We start from the raw sequence: 21944 nt of genomic DNA, 5'->3' as shown, positions 1-21944 counted from the left end.
TTCCCATGATGTCAAGCAAAGAGGCACTGAGTTTGAAGGTAGGCCTTGAAATGCATCCACAGGTACACCTCCAATTGACTCAAATTATGTCATTTAGCCTATCAGAAGATTCTAAAGACAAAGACATCCTTTTCTGGAATTTTCCAAGCTGTTTAAAGGGACAGTCAACTTAGTGTATGTAAACGTCTGACCCACTGGAATTGTGATAGAGTGAATTATAAGTGAAATAATCTGTCTGTAAACAATTGTTGGAAAAATTACTTGTGTCAGGCACAAAGTAGATGTCCTAACCGACTTGCCAAAACTATAGTTTGTTAATAAGAAATTTGTGGAGTGGTTGAAAAACTAGTTTTAATGACTCCAACCTAAGTGTATGTAAACCTCCGACTTCAACTGTATATAGCTGTTTTTAGCTGATTCATGATTTATGATGGTAGGGTTTGTGCAGATATCCAAGGGTTTGTGACGTTCAGGAATGAGACTGGTGAGGAAATAATACATTAATAGACGACTGTAAATGATAAGATAATAAAATATCTTTAAAGTTATATTTGGGAAATTGCAACTCTATAAACAACATTTTCCCGTGGTGCCTTCCTAGTTAATTACTATTCCGTGATTTGTTTAATCATGGAATAATTACACATAGAGAATTGATTTGATAATATAAAGGTCTTCACATTTAATGACAACAAATGCTACGATATTTGGAGCCCCCGTGCGAGGAATCTAAGATAGAATGAGGCATTCATTTTGATTCAGCCTATATAAAATTGAAAAGCAGATTGCATTATGCACCCACATTATGTTATACAACATGGGAGTTGTAGACAGGACTTGTTGACGTGTGTGTTGCCATTTGAACAATACAAGGAGGTTTCCTCCGTCTTGTTTTTCAGACATAGTCATAGTCAAAGAAGCAATAAAATTGGCATTCTTTAGACTAGTTGAGTATCTGGAGCATCAACATTTGTGGGTTCGATTACAGGCTCAAAATGGACAGAAACAAAGACCTTTATTCTGAAACTCGTCAGTCTATTCTTGTTCTGAGAAATGAAGGCTATTCCATGCGAGAAATTGCATGAAAAAAAATAGTAAAAGAGTACCCACAAAACACCAGTCTCAACGTCAACAGTGAAGAGGCGACTCCGGGATGCTGTCCTTCTAGGCAGAGTTTCTCTGTCCAGTGTGTGTTCTTTTTCCCATCTTAATCTTTTCTTTTTATTGGCCAGTCTGAGATATGGCTTTTTCTTTGCAACTCTGCCTAGATGGCAGGCATCCCGGAGTCGCCTCTTCAATGCTGACGTTGAGACTGGTGCTAAATATGGAACTGCATTTGAAAACTGAACAATTAAATGTAATTGCAAAAACTTATGACAAGGAACGAGCACAAACTCTTCAACAAAATCGTCTTCAACAGGAACAAAATCGTTTTTCACAGAAACATCTCGATTTAGTCAAAACTAAATACGAAGATGTCCACGCCAAACTAGATAAATCTGACGAGTTATCTACAAACATGCATGCAGTTTTGTTGAACGTTACTCAAAGTAACAATGTTCTACTCCAAATGCTGCAGACCAAAGACGATCAGTTAATGAACACAATGACTAAGTTGGATGACAAATCAGCAGAACTCATTGAAGTCACTAACCTAATGAATGATGAGAGAACTCAGGTGATGAAGATGGAAATATTGATAAGCAAGCGGAGAAAATCTCATCACTGAATCTCTCGCTCCGTACTCAAGACCTCTATCTGCAAACCATGACAGATAAATATGAGACTGAAAGGAGCAAGTGTGACACTCACGTGTCCAAAATCAGTACTCTAAGCGCTCAAGCGGACTCTGCAATGTAGCAGAATATCACCCTTAGGTACAATCTGGTGGAATTCCAGAATGGTCACACGCTACAGCGTGACTACCCAACGAAGCAACCGGATCCCGGTACTCAAAGGAGTGAAGACAATAAAAGGTCTCAGACTTTGCCTCCCTCATGTGTCCCTCAGTCTTCTCCTCTTGGCCATTCGGCACTGAGTAATATGGCGCCTCTTCGCCAACAAAGCCAAAGCTTGGCTTCTCCTCTTGGCCTTTCGGCCGCAATTTCCCCACAGGATGAAGTAACCCTCCCCAACCGCTGGGCGTGGAACGCCTTGACAAACTCTGCAAAAATTTCCCCACCTTTCACTCCGTTCCAGTTCAGCCAAATGACACTGAAACGTTCCTAGCTGACAGAGAGGACACATTGGATGGCTATCTGAACACTGAGGGTTCTGACAGGCTTTACCTGTTGAAGCGAACATCGAATAGACACGTGACGAGGTTCATTAGTTTACAACAGCAACACGTGCTAAACGACTATGCTAACTTGCCACAGCTTTGAAATTAGAATTAAGTGGTTCTACGACGTGCAAACACAATAGCTCACTGGCTAACACTGTCAAACAAGCTCAGAATGAAAACCAAGAGATGACGCAGAACAGTGGTTTCTACCACGAAACCACGACTCCAATAACCACCGTGTCAAAATAACTGTAAAGTACGTCACCGTCGAAACGACTACCGTTACAGTCGACCTGTTCGCTACGTTCCTGCACCCAACGCACACAGCGTCAGAGCACAAGGGTAATAAAGGGTTAAAGGACGATCGAAACGTAGACCAATGTTCTCTAGAAGTTCCACTACGTGAAGAGCTAAAGCGAGAAACATTTGAGAAAAGGGTAAAAGATAAGTCACAAGGACTAGACGGGGAATTGCTGGACACCAGGTCTGCAGGAATTAACACCCTTAGCAAGGACATTAAAAATCGAATTTCTCCCGCTCTCACTCAAGACCCTATCCAGGGCACGCTCAATCAAGAAACAAGCCCACAGGCTTTGTCTATAGACTCTGATACAAAGGTTGCGAAGAAAAAGGTCAAAAGCTTTGCTAAAGCCAAGCCCACTCAAAATCTGAAAAGTCGATCTGCTTCCACCTTGAACAGAAATGACACATCACGTTGTTGCAAACGACCACTCCACTTTGTGGGGAATATGTCCACGAAACGCAACTCTAAACAGCCATACCTGGAAACAGTCCTGGAGGGCTGCTTAACTTGTCATGCGCTAATTGAGTAAGGCGTGACAATATCGCTCATCTCTCAAACATTGTTCAATAATCTGAAAAGGTCTTTGAAGCCAACTAAACGTTGATTAAAAGTGGAACGATGAGACACTACACTTCGAGGTTTCACTCAGACTACCTCACCTCTCACATTGAGAATCATGCTGAAACTACACTTCCAGGACGTATCGCTTGTTCACCCTGTGTATGTTACCAGCCTCGAATCTGAACCCCTGCTACTCAGAGTAGACTTGATCGATCGGTTACTCTCACTGATGGATTGGAAAACCAACCATGAATGGTCACAGGTCACATTGCCTTCCCCACTGACCACACTGTCTTCCCCCAATGAGGGGTATCTATCGAAAACACCCCTTGGGAAAAATACATTTTGAAAACCTCTTGGTGCAGAATCCGATCCAAGGAGATATTACGATATCTCGACACATTCAATCAGCAAACCTGATTGACCATTCTTTTCATGATTTCAAGCCAGCAGTATTTGTGAATGAGCAACTTTCCTCCTCCTTGCAGTCGTGCAATACTGTAGTTGAGATGAACTTCTCTTGCCTTTCAAACACTTACGCAAGCACTGCGGTCGTATCAGCAAGTAAAACGTTGACGTGCAGAGTGTACTCTGCTTCCGATGATACATCTTCCACTTTGTGGGGGACTGTCACCCTTTACAATAACACTAATGGCGTCAGTCCCGCAACTGACCCGATGACTCCCACTGGTGAAACACCTTGCGATATCACAGACAGATATCCTCATCTCAGTTCACAGGTACTGGAAGAGGATGCCACACGCGGACACTGTGGTGACCGACAGGCCTCGACAGCCACTGAGCATTTTGAAGACTACGTGCAACACTGTACGAGGCCGCCAGAGCAGAAAACAAATCTAGTTGTAAACTTCCCCATGAGAACAGAGAGGAGCGGACAGGCCACTAGACGGGGACAACCTTAGAACAGATATTACAGAGGTGTACCACACTGGTCATAAAAGAAGTCCAGTGGACGTTCCCCCCTCCAAAATAAATGGCAAAAATAATCAAAATTCTCTAATCATGTGTTCCGGTAGAATAAATTGCTATGGTTAACTGGTCCCCTTGAGTACCAGTACCAATGCCAGCACAGTCAGTCCAGCAACAATCAGAAAGAGGATTATAGACCTCACAAGTCAAATTGCTATTGATAACAGTGATAGAGGAGTTAGTAGTCACTCAGGTTGTAAGGGAATCTCCAGAACACTCTTCTGATGGTTTACACACATGCCACTAATAAATAGAACCCTCCATTCAGGAGGAAAGTTATTAGAAGTAATGAACCATGATCACACTGCGTACGACTGGTTCAGTACTTAGAGAGTAATTCTGTCGTGAGGTTAGCTATGAAATAGCTATGAAATAGACTCCTTCATACCTACCACCACTGCAATGGTGTAAGACACATTGATGTGTAGTAAAGCTACTACAGGTCCCATTAACACGTCTTGAGGTTGACATCAATTCTTACTGACATCAAGGCATTGACCTGGAAATTATCTGATGACGTCAGACGCATTCTGAACAGGTTGCAGCCTACCCGGATACATGGTTTCTTTCACTTGGTATGTGCGCTTGTGTAAGCACAAACGCACATGTACAACTGAACATTTAATGTGGATTTATGCTTGGATCACTTAAGGATCCGAACAAAATACCAGCCTTAGTAAAGTTGAAAATTGACTCTGAGGCCTTTGACTCTACAGCTACAGTACTCACCAGTTTCTCCACAAGAGGTCCATAGGTCATCCCTGTAGACTGCCCGAAGCTGGTGTCTTACAGCTGTAGACTTATCATGTAGTTATCAACTTAGGATAGTGCCCTAGCAACACACCGCAAATTAGGAATGCCCTAGATATGACATTAGACAATGCCATGATATGGTCATTTTGCCAAGACCTTGGACGTATATAGAATACAGTCCAATTAGATGACTATGGGGTGACAACTATATTTTGTATATCTTTTTGTTTATGCTTTGATTCCTTTTCGTTTCATTTCCTTTGACACTTAGGAAGTGATAGAGCCCTAAACAAGTTCCCCATACAACCATCACTTAGTGCCAAAACGCAGCTCATTTGGGCAGAAATGTAATTATGTATTTCATGAGTGTCTGTGCGTTGTTAACATCTGCCTAAGTTACTGCCTAGAATCACCAGCCTGGACGACGGGTCCATAACAGCGATCACAATCCGGACATCCACTGCCCATCCTTGTGGCTGTCACACCCTGATCTGTTTCACCTGTCCGTGTGATTGTCTCCACCCCCCTCCAGGTGTTGCCGATCTTCCCCATTATCCCCTGTGTATTTATACCTGTGTTCTTTGTTTGTCCGTTGCCAGTTCGTCTTGTTTGTTAAGTCAACCTGCGTTTTTGTTCTCAGCTCCTGCTTTTCCCAGTCTCCTTTTCTCACCCTCCTGGTTTTGACCCTTGCCTGTCCTGACTCTGAGCACGCCTGCCTGACCACTCTGCCTGCCCCTGAGCCTGCCTGCCAACCTGTACCTTTGCCCCACCTCTGGATTGTTGACCTCTGCCTACCCTGACCCTGAGCCTGCCTGCCGTCCAGTACCGTTGCCCCACCTCTGGTTTACTGACCCCTGCCTGCCTTGACCTGTCTATTGCCTGCCCCTGTTGGAATATTAAACCATTGTCAATTCGACGTGTCTGCATCTGGGTCTTACCTTGATTCCTGATAGTGGCGGCCTGCTCCATCTGCAGAAATTCTACCCTGGTCGACCACCAGAGGGGGACCGCAACGGCGATCACCAATCAGGACATTCCCTGGCCATTCTTGTGGTGCTTTAAAATTCACAGAAAGCCTACCTGGGTCAACCACCAGAGGGGGACCGCAACGGCGATCCACAACCAGGACATTCCCTGGCCATTCTTGTGGTGGTTTACAGCTGTCCGAAAGCCTACCAGGGAAAACCACCAGGGGGGGAACTGCTATGCTGATCCACAAACAAGGACATCCGAGGTTAATTCTTATGGTGGTTTGCAACTTGCAGGATCCTTTCAACTTGAACCCACCAGAAGGGGACTATCATAACTCTCCTGTGAAGATATGAAGGATCAGGTTACCGTGGGTCTGCTCTACAGCGCCCTCTCTCTCCCACAGAGGTGGCGGGGGCTGCTTTATGGTGGTCGTAAAATACTCTGCTTCTGGGCTCTGTAGTATCGAGATTGTGAAACACAGAGAGACACTTGGACATCAAAATGTTTAAAAAAATTAACAGTATTTCTGTATTCCAAGCAGTTGGAGTGGTCCATGGACACTTAAGCAACAGTCATATCAAGTTGGTTTAATTTGGTGACCTCATGAAGGACAGGAGACACACATTACTGTTTCTTTGTTTGTATACACTTGTCAATTATGGGGTTTGCATCTGAATGTTGTATAAAATAAATGATTGAGTATAGGAATACTTTTGGAAAGATAACAATGTGATCTTAGTCTTCTAAATAAGAATTGTTTTTCATAGTAACTTAGGATCAGTCAGTGGCCACGCCCCTGTGAGCAAGGACATTTCACGGCGTCATGGAACGCCCCCTTTTCTACTAAGTATAAAACCCACGACAAAATGCATATTAAACCAGAAAACATGGAAGCTGTCGCTACATGTTGAAATGGTTGGCAACTCTACCAAAGGACAAGACCAGAGAATGTGGAGATCATTCCCACGTTGAAATGGCTAAGAAATCTACAAACTAAAGAACAACTATTCAGGCTGCAGCTGTTTAAGTACTTTAGTCTGGTAAATGCAACCAGTCGAACGACCGAATGGTACTCTGACGTATCCATTATAACAAGCTACAACTCCGAAAGACTTTGATCTCTGGTGGACAAACCAGAGACTTTGTCGGCAATCTATCCAGCGGTGATCGCAGAGAGGGACAACAAAGGCATACACTCGTAAATATGTCAATTGCAATTTCCTTTTAGAATGAGCGGTTGTTCATGTTCAAAGTATAAGCATTTCCATGAGTGTAGTGTATGTACGGGGGTCCCCTCTGAGTTTCCAGCTCTTGAGCTGGCCCCACCCCTTTCCTTTGTCTACCAAGCCGTCATATCGGCTTAACCCACTAGGGACTTTTCAGTGTATCATGTCAGTAAACAATGTATAACTATTGTGTGTGTGTTTATGTAATTCTGTGATTGATTACATGAAAAGGTTAATTAGTAAATAAATAATGAAGCCAATTTGTATATCGCTGATTCATGATTTATGATTGTAGTATTCGTGCAGATATCCAAGGGTTTGCGATGTTCAGGAATGAGACTGATGAGGTAATAATACATTAATAGAAGAATGTAATCGATAAGATAATAAAATATCTGAAGAGTTATATTCGGGAAATTGCAACTATAAACACAAAATTTCCGTGGTGCCCCTACTTCCTAGTTAATTACTATTCCGTGATTCGTTTAATCACGGAATAATTACACATAGAGAATTGATTTGATAATATAAGTCTTCACATTTAATGACAGCAAACGCTACGACAACACACATGGCTCAAACGCATTAAGGAGGAAATGAGCACTACACAGACTGATGTGTTATTTCATAGATTTGATGTCTTCACTATTATTCTACAAAGTAGAAAATAGTAAAAATAAAGAAAAACGCTTGAATGAGTAGGTGTGTCCAAACTTTTGACTGGTACTGTATATTGCCATAACAGATCACTGTCTAGAGACATAATCCATAATCTTAACACAGCTAGATTGTCTGAGACACAAATCTAGAAAACTCACAATCAGAAATTGCGCTATTTAATGTTAAATACAATGTCTGCCTGTATTACATGTCTCTTCCTCTCTGACCTGCGTGTTGATGGTGAATAGCTGTGGTTCACAGAAGTCCACATCAGAATTGACGTAGGCCGGGGTGACAAATGAGTGGTTACCATGACTCTCCTTCAAGGCGTACGCTGAGTGGTTACTGTGACTGGTTATTTCCTCCAGCGGACACGGGATGTTGAACTTCTTATAGATCACCTAGTGGGAGGGACCAACTGACTGTTTAGTCAAACACTGAAGACTCCAGCTACTGCACAGCATGCGGTACCAATGCACCAAGTCTGGAACCAAAATGACCCTGAACAGTTTCTACCTCCAAGCCATAAGTATTCTAAACAAGACTGCTAAATAGCTAATCAAAAGGATACCCAGACTACCTACATTGACCCTTTTTTGCACTAACTCTCTTCCTCTGACTCTATGCACACACACTGGACTCTACCCACACACACTTACATGCTACATACACCCACACACACATAACATGCACACACTGTACATTGTACATGACGCCACACAAACACACTCACTTTCAAACTCACCACATACGTGGCTGCTAGTCACTTTCTTCCTACCTACTCTATATGTACAGTACATTGCTACCTCAATTACCTCATAACCCTGCACTTGTTTAAAAAAAATCTTTATCTTTAACTCTGCATTGTTGGAAAAGGACCCGTAAGTAAGCATTTCACTGTTAGTCTACACTACGAAGCATGTGACGAATACAATTTGATTTGATGAGCCTGGTCCCAGATCTGTTTGTGCTGTATAGCCAACTTGTAGGGTTGTTGACCATTACAACCATGGGAGTTGGCAAGAAAGCAGAAACAGATATGGGGCAAGGCTATGTATTGTTTAGTTGGATGGGAGATGGGTTAGTTGGTTGATGAAGAGGACTCACCGAGATGAGGAAGAAAACCATACAGGAGAGAGAAAAGCCACTGGTGTAACCAAGGTAACCTGTGAGGTGATAACAGAAGATCACGTTGTGTTGAAATAGAGACATATCGTGTTATTCTGTGCATGTTTCATCATCACTACTAGCATACTACAAAAAATAAAGTATGAATATAGACTATGAAGTGAAATGAGTGGTCTAAGACATGGAAACTTACCAAGGTGTCTCATGAGTGAGAGTGGAAAGATGATAATGACGCTTACAATGATGATCAGGTACCTCCCTTCCAAATACCACTCTCTGACAGACAGACAGCAAGAACACACAAATGATACAACATAGCCAACTTTCAGAACAATCTATCAAATCACATTTTAAATGCTCCTGTTTTATAGCCTGCATTATGAAATAACAGCAACTGCCGCCTTCTAGAGACACCTACCCAGTATTTTCCGTCAGGCCCAGAAAGGCCTGCATGACCAACGGAAGCTCAGACTTCACAATGAAGAGGTAACTGGACATCGCTATGGGAAACACAAAACAAAACTTATTTACACTTGTATATTATGTCACTTAAGTCATTAGACCTTCTATGACAGGAGCAATTTCAGTGGCACTTGTACTTGCACTTAAGTAAGTACAGACATGAGGCTAACATACAATAACATAAGCCAATCATGACCTGCTGGTGACATACGGTACTTTACCTCCAATGTTGTGCATGGTGATGATGGAGCCAGCCAAAACTTTGCCTGGTTGTCCAAAGGCACGGTGCCCTAGCTGCTCATAGGCACGGATGCCTGAGAGAACATACACATGCATGTTAACCTTTGAAGTGCAGTGGGCTAAAACCAGGGTCACACAGAGTGTTTCTTGGTAGTCTTAAACAAATCTACTTTGAAACAAAATGATACACCTCACAAACATGCTGCTGGGCATAAAAAAAAGACGACACCTGTACCATGTCAGATATAGAGTTGAAATGAGTTTGCATCCCAATATTAAACTCAATATACACTACTGTTCAAAAGTTTGGGGTCACTTAAAAATGTCCCTGTTTTTTAAAGAAAATCAAATTTTTGTCCAATAAAATAACATCAAATTGATCAGAAATACAGTGTAGACATTGTTAATGTTGCAAATGACTATTGAAGCTGGAAACGCCTGATGTTTTTTGGAATATCTACATAGGCGTACAGAGGCCCATTATCAGCAACCATCACTCCTGTGTTCCAATGGCACGTTGTGTTAGCTAATCCAAGTTTATCATTTTAAAAGGCTAATTGATCATTATAAAACCCTTTTGCAATTGTTAGCACAGCTGAAAACGGTTGTGCTGATTAAAGAAGCAATAAAACAGGCCATCTTTAGATTAGTTGAGTATAAGGAGCATCAGCATTTGTGGGTTCGATTACAGGTTCAAAATGGCCAGAAACAAAGAACTTTCTTCTGAAACTCATCAGTCTATCCTTCATCTGAGAAATGAAGGGTATTGCATGTGAGAAATTTCCAGAAACTAAAGATCTCGTACAACGCTGTGTACTCCCTTCACAGAACAGCGCAAACTGTCTTTAACCAGAATAGAAAGAGGAGTGGGAGGCCCCGGTGCACAACTGAGCAAGAGGACAAGTACATTAGAGTGTCTAGTTTGAGAAACAGACACCTCACAAGTCCTCAGCTGGCAGCTTCATTAAATAGTATCCGCAAAACACCAGTCTCAATGTCAACAGTGAAGAGGCAACTCCGGGATGCTGGCCTTCAAGGCAGAGTTGCAAAGAAAAAGCCATATCTCAGACTGGCCAATAAAAAGAAAAGATTAAGATAGGAAAAATAACACAGACACTGGACAGAAGGCCAGCATCCCGGAGTCGACTCTTCACTGTTGACGTTAAGACTGGTGTTTTACGGGTACTATTTAATGAAGCTGCCAGTTGAGGACTTGTGAGGCGTCTGTTTCTCAAATAATTGTAGGCTATTCTACGAATGTTCTTTGTTTAACTTTAAAGATAGGTATCTTGGTAAAATATCAGCATCTTACCTACAACTCCTGCACTTCTCAGGAGGAGGTGGATGGAATAGGCTGACAAAATGGCGATGAATAATAACAGGATACTGAAACCACAAACAAACATAAATTACAACATTGATTTATTAACATTATAAAGCTCTGCAATTAACATACATTCTCTTAAATCAACATATCAGTTACATTTGGCACAGCCTCATCAATGGCTTAGTAGTTTCGCGGTACCAGACATCACGCCGCAACGGCTAATGACTCAGTAACGCTGTTGACCCAATTTCTCTCGCTGTTGTACTACTAGCTATGAATGACCATCACAAGTGTGAATTATTTGTGACGCATCTCACCCGCCTGCTAGTCCACCCCTCCCAATTCCCAATGGACACACATGACTGATCCAGGCAGACCTGCCTTTGATCTGATCACTACAAGCTATTTATAACCACAAATCTGATTTAGGAGAGCAGCGTGTGTATGAGCACTACACAGACTGAGCGAGCTTATAGGCCATCCCTCATACTCAGATACAGGAAGCGACTGAGAACACATATAACACAGATCAGGCCAAACCATATCCTTCGATCCCCCATTGTGTGTACAGATGTAAGATCTTAATATGATCACCCTGTTGCAGGAGAACTTTCCTGCAATGCAGGAAATGTAAAACTTGTAGGGCTCTATTTTCGGCTGGCGTACGCACATTAGTTTGCAATTTCAGCATGTAAAAACGGCCACTGGCATTTTCCACCAGGTTCAGCAATTTACCTGTCTAACATCAGCTCGCTTGCTCTGAGGTGTGGCCTTGAACACAAGCGCAAAAATGACAATTTTCTGCAGCACATATTGGGAGCCATGACACACAGTACCCTTATGCTCATGGAACAAGAGAGATGTGCTTTTTATGCCGGTAACCATCGTATTAATAAACATAAAAAAACTAATGTTTTTTCCATTTGGTTTCATTTTATTAAAAACCCAGCATATAGCCGCTGTTTTTTTGTCCTGCCCAATGTGTTCAACAAGTAGCCAAGCCTATCAATAAAGGTTTTGGCTCGTGAGACTGCTTTGAAATAAATCTTAATCACCAAACCTTTATTAAAAGATCAAGTTTGGGAGCATCAAAAGAGTGAGTGGACATCCCCTTTTTATTGTATAGGTCTACAATATTTTAGCCAGCTCCCGTCTTGGACGTGCATAAAAACCACTCCATGTAGGCTACATGTATATATGCACATCATGAAATGAGAGATGAGATTGCTTGTTTGTTTGCTGTTTCACATGATAAAAAACAAGCCCTCCTTAGGCTATCCTTACCCTAGGTGTATAGGCTATAACGAAGGCTGATTCAACAGCAATCCGTTTTCTTTTATATCCTGTCGATTTTATGATAACATTCTTCTGACCCCAAGCTATTTAGAACTATCGTTGTTGTAAAAAAAAAATGATATCTTCTTTTCATTTGATTTGACTTATTAGAATGATTCACTGTCAGGCCTTTATGGTGAACATCCAGTTCGCATGCAATGCAATTTAGGAGCCGTTTGCTACTTCTGCAGAAGTGTGAATGCGATCTGTAAGATGGTTCCATTATGTTTATAGAACATTATATTTGGGAGCAGTTAAACAGTGAGCGGACATTCTCTTTATATTGGATCTTTGTCCAGTTTCTTTGGCATAAAATCCTCCATTGTCTGCATTGCCTTAATTAATATGATCCGCCCACAGGGAGAACAACAGATAGTCCCCCAAAAATTTCTAAAGGAAGTTTGTTCTGAAGTGTGTGTCCTATATCTGAGAGGTATAAGAAAGATCAGGAAACTTAGTTTTACATTTTTTTCACATGTATTTATCCCCTTATTTTTGACATTAAACAGTCTCCATATATACTGTACTTCCATAAAAAAAAAAAAAAAACTGTACCAAGGGACCTTCAGACGAGTCTTGTGAGGCCTGTGGGCTTCCTATAACAAATCATGAAATGTACATGTTCGTGAGAGTCTCACCTTCCACAGAATGGTCATATTAGTGTGTAGCCCAAACTGTTCGGACACTTCAGACAGAAGTTGGCAGATCGGCTGTACCGACTTCAGACGAGTCCCAAGATGATTGTGGGGGCCATAGAGCAAAACGGAGAACACCATCGTGTTCGTGAGAGCCTCATCTTTCCATAGAGTTTGTAGGCCAAATAGTTTGTGGGCCAAACCGTTCAGACGCTAAAGGTGATTTTGTGTTTCATGGTCTGACCGACACTGCTCTAACTCTGTCACCTTTCACAGCAGATGCGGAAGTGCGACTTTGGTGGATGCGGTGGATTGAGACGCAGCCAATGAAAAACAAACTAATATCTCTAGCTTTGTCACGGCCGTCGTTGGGAGGAGACCAAGGCGCAGCGTGATAAGCGTACATTCTTCTTTATTTAAAGAATGAACACTGAACAAAACGAACAAAATAACAAAACGAACCGTGAAGCTAATATGGCTAGTGCAGACAGGCAACTAAACATACAATAAGAACCCACAAAACCAAAAGGGCAAATGGCAACCTAAATATGATCCCCAATCAGAGACAACGATAAACAGCTGCCTCTGATTGGAACCAATTCAGGCCACCATAGACATACATATGCCTAGACTTACCAACACCCCTAGACATACAAAAAACCCTAGACAATACAAAACAAGCATACCCACCCTCGTCACACCCTGACCTAACCAAAATAATAAAGAAAACATAGATAACTAAGGTCAGGGCGTGACAAGCTTAAACTGACACATTTTTATTTATTTTTAAATTAAGCTAATTAATTTCCGCGGGGTCAGCGGAAATCAACTCTCGGGGGTGTTAACAATATATTTCCATATTGAAGCCATGCGGTTAGGTTTCTTACAATGTTGACTGCAAACATGTTCAACATATTTATCAAAGATTTGATAGGCCTACATACATTATATATTTTTTTTTCTGTAGGCAATTTAACAAACTAGGCTATAACGGACTAACATTCGAATTGGAGTTGATGACAACGCAGTACATAAAATAACGTAAATAGACAACTTGAAGCAACCACATATTTAGCCATGGAACACGTTCTGATTGGCCAGTGTGGCCAGTTCTGAAGTTTATAATTTCCACTTTGAAATTTCAGACTTGATTTTCCCTTACAATTTTTTTTTATCAACCCCTACAACAATGCCTATTAATTATAATCCGTATAATAATTCACATTTACTTTTGCTGCAGTGTAATTTTCCTGCTGTAGTAAACTGGCTCAAATTAAGACACTAAACTTGCCGACCCCTCTTTCCTGTTAAGTGTGTTCGGGTATGTTGGCCACACCTGACCTTAATGAGGTCTTGTTTTCTTTGAAATGGGGTCTGTTTGAGTAGATTAAAATGAACAACTTTGTATGAGTTAAAAGAACATGGCATGCTAGCTTCATCCTTGTGGCACAGTGAACTAATTCCAAGGATAGGGAACAGAAGATCATAGGTTCTAATCTCACTGACGCTGTGCCACTGTCACGCCCTGACCTTAGATATCTCTGTTTTATATATTTTTTGGTTAGGTCAGGGTGTGACTAGGGTGGATACTCTAGTGTTGTATGTCTAGGGTTGTTGTAGGTCTAGGGGTTTTGTATTTCTATGTTGGCCTGATATGGTTCCCAATCAGAGACAGCTGTTTATCGTTGTCTCTGATTGGGGATCATATTTAGGCAGCCCTGTTTCCCACTTTCTGTTGTGGGATCTTGTCTATGTGTAGTTGCCTGTCAGCACTCGTTTGTATAGCTTCACGGTTCATTTTGTTAGTTTGTTCAGTGTTCATTCTTTAAATAAATAAGAATGTACGTATACCACGCTGCGTCTTGGTCCGATCCTTATAACGAACGTGACAGCCACAATAATAACAAAATGTGTTTGCATAATTAATGCTTAAGCAAATTCATTTCCATGTGTCATATCTGTGCTTGGAGTTCAAAACAGTTAACCCGAACAAAGCTTCATTTCCGTTCTCATTCTAATTACCTTCAAAATGACCTTCATTTCCGTTCTCATTCCATAAATTAAACCTCCCAGGAAAACTGTCAGGGAACCATAGTAAAACATTCTCAGAACCTCCCTGCAACCTAAAAATGTACATTCCCAGAACAGGCTAAATGTCCACTTCCATTCTCAGAATGTTTAAAAAACAGTCAGGACACACATGGCTTCTTTCCCAGAACCAATGGGAAACCAAAAACCTAAGTTCCAAGGAACCAAATGTGCCAGCTGGGCTGTGACTAGTCGAGTTGAGCCTTTATAGTTGTAATTGACCAGGTTAAACACTCAACAGACTTCTCAATAATGTACACAGACAGAAAGTCAAACCCACAATAGCCCTACTCTTTTCTTGTAAAACAATGAAAATGTTTCCCTTTATGGATCTGCCGGCTAAGCACTCGGTCTAGTGTGGCCTGGATAGTCTCATCATTATAGTGTCATCACAGCATGGTGATACTATAAACACAACCAGTGTCATTCTTTAACCCTATTGGGTATATAGCCTGGACCCAGACACACACAGCGACAGCGTTCTGATCTGAGGTCATAGTAGAGTTGTGACATCAAGCCTTAGGGAACCACAGTGATCTTGACAAAAAAGGAGGACTAGTGACTTGTGTTGTGTTGGCATGGTTACTCACAGGAAGAGGATGATACCGGTATTGGACATGGCGTACGCTAATCCCAGAATTCCACTGCCCATAATGGCATTGCTGAGATTGAAGATGGACATTCCAAATGAAGTCTTACCCTCAAACTAGGGTGGGAAAAGAGAGGAAAGAATCACACACACAATCTGCAAAACAATACAGTATCTAGCTTTAGTTGTAACATTTTACATAAAGTTGTTTTTATACCACAATATAATTACTCTCATACAACAGATCTCTGATGCTCCCACTAATGACCTTTAAACTAAGGCTGAGCACTCACATCAGTGAACTGAGGTGCCTTTATTCCTGGCCTCGTCCCTGGCAGGAACTCATCCCGCTCTGCCATAAACTCCAGCCCATCAAACCTTGAGCAAAAAGAAACACATTTAAAAACATGAAAGCTGTGGTACCACTGTGGCACTACACACGTATATAACAAAATCACAATGGCATTGCTGTGAGTAATTATATGCAGACAGGTATAGCCTGTTGATGCACTTGTGTTCAATGTTAGGGTATCTGGTGTAGCCAGAAACTTACCCTTCGTCTAAATTGAGCTTATCTGGGCCAAGGTTCCTGCTATGTTGCCCGTTCATCTTTTGGAGCTCCATACTTCTCCCTACATCCATGGCTGTGCTGGGAATGAAGATCCTATGGACTAAGAAAGAGCCAAGTCTCAAATGCAACCTATGGAAATTCTGCCTCAGATTGTTATTTGTAATTATTGAAGGGGGTTCTAAAGTGAGCAGAGGAACACGACCAACATGTTATAGCAATCTGGTGCCCAACTGTATAGTCGTTGACATACACAATCATTGGTTGATGCATGCAACATCTAAGCAGTGGAGCGCGACCAATATCTGCGGTGCTGCTCGTGGCAACGTCATTGAGTCTACCTTTAAATTAAAGTCAATCTCAGTGTGATGTGACAGATTCAGAAGCTTTAAAATGGAACATAATTCATGATGGTTTTTATTTTATTTTTGTTAGTTTTGTAGTCAAAGATAGTATTTTCAGTATAATTTTTGTTTTTCAAACGGGTTTGTCAATTATTTTATTTCGGTTTTCTAAATAGTTTATGATTAGTTTTTGTTTTAGTTTCAGTTTTAGTTTACTATAATAACCTTGATACTTTGTTAAACAAACACCTGAAGGATAACTGTCTGACGGTCTATATTTGGCTCTTAGAATAAACGAGAAGTTGTTGGTTGTCCAGACAGAAAGTCTGTTGTGGAAAGCAGCGATCTAATGTGGAAAACATGGTACGGGTGTAATGAGATGAATATAACAACTGGCATCTGGATAAAGCTAATGAAATGTATAAAGTCATGACATTGGACTAAGCCTAAACCGTGGCAGCTGTTTGAATCAACTATTCAATCTCACCTGACCATGGATGGAGTCAGTAGTTTACATATGACCATGGAAAGGAAAGGCCTCTGGGTTCGGAAAGAAATGCTGGACAGTGAACACAATGCTAAACATGATTGATTTTTAGCATAATCTCGATGATCTTCTTTCCCCCTCAATCATACAGCACTGTGCTCTCTGTGTGACATTTAACATAAGATAACTGTACTTGTAGTGTAGGTTGTTTTGAGGATCACTCTTAGACTGAGGAACCAGACTATCCTAACATTTGTTTGACGAACCAAAGGGCGTCCACAATATGTAAAACCGATTGACAAGATAAAGGGAAATACTGTTGAAGCATGAGGAGAAATGTAAAGCTATTTAAAACGTATGTGCCGGGAAAAGCTTTAAATAACAAATGTTGTCAAAGGACTTAATGTTATGCTAATCTGCTCTGGGCAACACAACGCAAGCATGGAGAGTAGTTCCTGTGTTCACAGTTCACGCTCCCTACTCTCACTGCCACTGTGTCATGGGTTAGAGCCCTAAACTCTCTCAACTCCGATGGCCTCTGACCCCTAACCTTTGGGGACTGACTGCCTCTATGGACATTGTGTCATACAATGTGAAAGCATGAACCTGACTGAAACTTCCCTAATCACCGAAAAATCCCTCTTCACTAAAAACAGAGCATGTTACTGGCTGTAGTCCAACAGTAGTAATCTATCAGGAAGGCAATACTGGGCTGCTGTGAAAAGACCACTAATTAAGAGTTAGTTAGTGTTAGCCCCAGGTGCCTAGCTTACTAGCTTCAAGGAAAACCATCGCCTAAATGGTGGTCCAGACCAGAACAGCTTCCTAACCAAATGTTTCACTTCCTAGGAACCACAATGATCAACCAAAACACAACAAACAAGGCCCAGGTTTGGTGCATTTATAACCAATTGTCTGTCTGCAATGTACTAACATAAGAGTTTTCTCTTTGGCTTTGGTAAATGTTTTATTGTATTACCAAAATTTGGGGCGAATCACAGTAGTCATTTGAGTTTGTTATGGTTGTTGTTAATGATGAACTAACTATACAAGGCTGTCATTTGAAAAATCAACAACATTAACAGTTTACTATGGGTCATATATGCTTTTTATCCTTTTGAAAATGAGACAAACTAGACAGAACTGGTTGGCTACTAGTTAGCTACCAGTTCTGTTTTAGTGTAGTTGTAATGAGCAGGAAAGAGACCATGATTCCATCCTTTAATGAAGGAGTTGATCACCCAGGGTTAATAAAACAACCACATACGAAACATTTCATTTCAGTCATTTAGCAGATAACCTTAATTGTTCCTGTAAGTCGCTCTGAACAAGGGTAAGTGCCTTACTCAAGGGCACATCGACAGAGTTTTTACCTAGTTGGCTCGGGAATTCGAACCAGCAAACTCTCGGTTACTGGCCCAACTCTCTTAACCACTAGGCTACCTGCCACCCAAAGATTGTTTACAAAAAAAAACACCTCCAAACATGCTTATAACCTATTCCTCTGAACAGCTACGCCAGTATCGCCAAAATATAACATTACAGCATATGGTCTATGTGAAAAGTTAATAAAACAGTGTCTGATACTTCCAGTTTACTAAGCCATTTAAGACATTAGTAGAAAAAACCATCAGTGTGCCATGAGCCTCCCAGTCCAGTCCACCACAGTAGCAGTGCTGTGCTTCAGACTCCTAACACATGTCCTTTTTCTGATGCAAGACCGCCTCTCTATTGACAGTTACCCTTCCCTTGTTTTAATAGCTCACAATACTCCTACAACTCACACAGCTACTTACTCAGATAGTGGAGAGGAACTTCTGTTTCCTTTACCCTAAAATGAATATCCCTTTAAAATCCACCAATTTCTGTGTTCTTAACATCCACTGGGGACTTTTTCCCCCTCTATAAAGCTCCTAGGGCTGAGGAAGGGATACAGAGAGAGCTTAGGACATGCTTGAGAGGTAGCAAGGGAGAGGGAGTCTGATAACACCCCTCCCCTCTTTAACCCTATGTTAAACCTGTCTGTTCTTTCACAGGTAGTGTTGACTTACAGCCTGATTGAAAATAGAATCTAGTGGTAGCTACAGGTCTACATTCAAGAGATCATGTTTAACTTTATGGATGTGACAAGAGCAAAACATTTACCTTATAATTTCCATATTTATGGTCCATAACTATGAAACAACATGGAAGCAAACAGTACAGTATAATGATGGGGAGCTAAGTAATACTAGTAATACTATCAAAATGAGTAGTAAGCGGTGCCATTTGAGGTGTTCTGAAAGAAAGCGTGGGTGGTACTGGGTAGATGGGGACAGCGAGGGAGTTGCATCCTGCTAGAATAGATCAAGGCCACAGGGCCTTAATTAGCTTAGGAGATAAGCGCTTTTTTAAGGTTACCTGCATGTACTTCTGCTTTAAGACTGTAAACATTCCACACGCTAACACTTGATCATGTGCCTGAACACAGATGGACACACATTTAGGCCTACGTAGACAGAGACAAGCAGTGTTGAACTGAATACATAGATGAAATTATCTTACAATCCTTGGGTTCTGCTTGGGAGAATGCCTAACCTCTCATCCAGCCTTAGAACACATGCAACATGTACTGTAGGTCATTTATTTAGCTGTTAAAGAGGACATGGACCATGTCTAGTCTGTCTATGTTCTGGTATGTGTAGTTTAACTCAATGGTGGCAACGTAAGTTCAAAATAAGTCAGTCAGAGATATGAGTTTTGCCAGCACACCCAACCAACACCCACATTCTCTTTATCTACCAATGACATACAGTATGTTTCTCTGGAAAAAGCCTTATTGTGTTGTAAGAGGGTCACCACTACCACTAATAAAAAAAGATGACAGTTTGCATTGAGTGAAAGGGACACTTTCAAACACATGTAGGTACAGTACTAGGCTATGAAACCAGAAGTACTGAATATGACCAGAGGGGTTGCTGGATCAAATGGAGCGCCATTGGACTAAACAAGTAGAGTAGGAATGGAAAAAGTATCCACAAGCATTCCATAACCATCAAATATTTAACTTTGTTCAGGTCCATTGTAGTATGTTCTTCTAGTGTTTGACAACTGTAAATCATCCTTCTGAAATTTGACTGACTTCACCACAGCATTTCTTTAGACTAGGGCTGATATTCAATCAAAACTGCATTTCGGTTAACACACAATGAATATGAATGAATCTGTTCTTTTTTATTAAAACATCAACAACAAAAAATCCTATTAAATGATGCATGGTTTTCCCAGTGCCAAATTGAATGTCACATAAAGAATAACTTGAAATAATCTGAACACAAATTTACAGTTTACGTCATTGTAATTACTGTTAAGGTTGTTACTATCGCTACTATTGCTAAATTCAATTTCATGACCCACATGGTAGACAGCAGCATGGTGTCAGATAGTAGACAGCAGGATATGTTTTTGTACTCACCTCCCAACTGGGCTAGACAGCTCCTTAGACCACCACTGCCTAGGCAAAACAAAACGTTTGAGCCTCCCACTTCTGGGTATATACAGTCGTGGCCAAAAGTTTAGAGAATGACACAAATATTAATTTCAACAAAGTCTGCTGCCTCAGTTTGTATGATGGCAATTTGCATATACTCCAGAATGTTATGAAGAGTGATCAGATGAATTGCAATTAATTGCAAAGTCCCTATTTGCCATGCAAATGAACTGAATCCCCAAAAAACATTTCCACTGCATTTCAGCCCTGCCACAAAAGGACCAGGTGACATCATGTCAGTGATTCTCTAGTTAACACAGGTGTGAGTGTTGACGAAGACAAGGCTGGAGATCACTCTGTCATGCTGATTGAGTTCGAATAACAAACTAGAAGCTTCAAAAGGAGGGTGGTGCTTGGAATCATTGTTCTTCCTCTGTCAGCCATGGTTACCTACAAGGAAACACGTGCCATCATCATTGCTTTGCACAAAAAGGGCTTCACAGGCAAGGATATTGCTGCCAGTAAGATTGCACCTAAATCAACCATTTATCGGATCATCAAGAACTACAAGGAGAGCGGTTCAATTGTTGTGAAGAAGGCTTCAGGGCACCCAAGAAAGTCCAGCAAGCGCCAGGACCGTCTCCTAAAGTTGATTCAGCTGCGGGATCGGGGCACCACCAGTACAGAGCTTGCTCAGGAATGGCAGCAGGCAGGTGTGAGTGCATCTGCACGCACAGTGAGGCGAAGACTTTTGGAGGATGGCCCGATGTCAAGAAGGGCAGCAAAGAAGCATCTTCTCTCCAGGAAAAACATCAGGGACAGACTGATATTCTGCAAAAGGTACAGGGATTAAAGTCATTTTCTCTGATGAATCCCCTTTCCAATTGTTTGGGGCATCCGGAAAAAAAGCTTGTCTGGAGAAGACAAGGTGAGCGCTACCATCAGTCCTGTGTCATGCCAACAGTAAAACATCCTGAGACCATTCATGTGTGGGGTTGCTTCTCAGCCAAGGGAGTGGGCTCACTCACAATTTTGCCTAAGAACACAGCCATGAATAAAGAATGGTACCAACACATCCTCCGAGAGCAACTTCTCCCAACCATCCAGGAACAGTTTGGTGATGAACAATGCCTTTTCCAGCATGATGGAGCACCTTGCCATAAGGCAAAAGTGATAACTAAGTGGCTCGGGGAACAAAACATCGATAGTTTGGGTCCATGGCCAGGAAACTCCCCAGACCTTAATCCCATTGAGAACTTGTGGTCAATCCTCAAGAGGCGGGTGGACAAACATAAACCCACAAATTCTGACAAACTCCAAGCATTTATTATGCAAGAATGGGCTGCCATCAGTCAGGATGTGGCCCAGAAGTTAATTGACAGCATGCCAGGGCGGATTGCAGAGGTCTTGAAAAAGAAGGGTCAACACTGCAAATATTGACTCTTTGCATCAACTTCATGTAATTGTCAATAAAAGCCTTTGACACTTATGAAATGCTTGTAATTATACTTCAGTATTCCAT

The 21944-nt window shown here is 41.5% G+C and overlaps 1 protein-coding gene across 2 annotated transcripts in view; it reads right to left on the bottom strand.

Annotated features, from left to right (window-relative positions):
- Positions 1 to 21944, bottom strand: part of LOC120059218 (sodium-coupled neutral amino acid transporter 3-like) — a 31710-nt gene that overhangs the window by 4643 nt on the left and 5123 nt on the right. Inside the window, exons 1-10 of one of the 2 annotated variants that reach the window (XM_039008094.1) lie at positions 20408 to 20511; positions 16108 to 16225; positions 15848 to 15932; positions 15556 to 15671; positions 10893 to 10966; positions 9562 to 9654; positions 9297 to 9378; positions 9072 to 9154; positions 8858 to 8916; positions 7978 to 8151 (exon numbers count right to left, since the gene is read on the bottom strand). In XM_039008094.1, the coding sequence (XP_038864022.1) occupies positions 7978 to 8151; positions 8858 to 8916; positions 9072 to 9154; positions 9297 to 9378; positions 9562 to 9654; positions 10893 to 10966; positions 15556 to 15671; positions 15848 to 15932; positions 16108 to 16196 (855 nt within the window). In that variant the 5' untranslated portion in view covers positions 16197 to 16225; positions 20408 to 20511. Of the gene's footprint in view, positions 1 to 7977; positions 8152 to 8857; positions 8917 to 9071; positions 9155 to 9296; positions 9379 to 9561; positions 9655 to 10892; positions 10967 to 15555; positions 15672 to 15847; positions 15933 to 16107; positions 16226 to 20407; positions 20512 to 21944 lie in introns of those variants that run through there. The other variant, XM_039008093.1, reaches the window with a different exon arrangement.

Source organism: Salvelinus namaycush, chromosome 14 (genome assembly GCF_016432855.1).
Source record: "Salvelinus namaycush isolate Seneca chromosome 14, SaNama_1.0, whole genome shotgun sequence".
Lineage (NCBI taxonomy): Eukaryota > Metazoa > Chordata > Actinopteri > Salmoniformes > Salmonidae > Salvelinus > Salvelinus namaycush.
The sequence above is the reverse complement of the archived record's forward strand: the minus strand, read 5'-3'. Positions and strand labels throughout refer to the sequence as shown.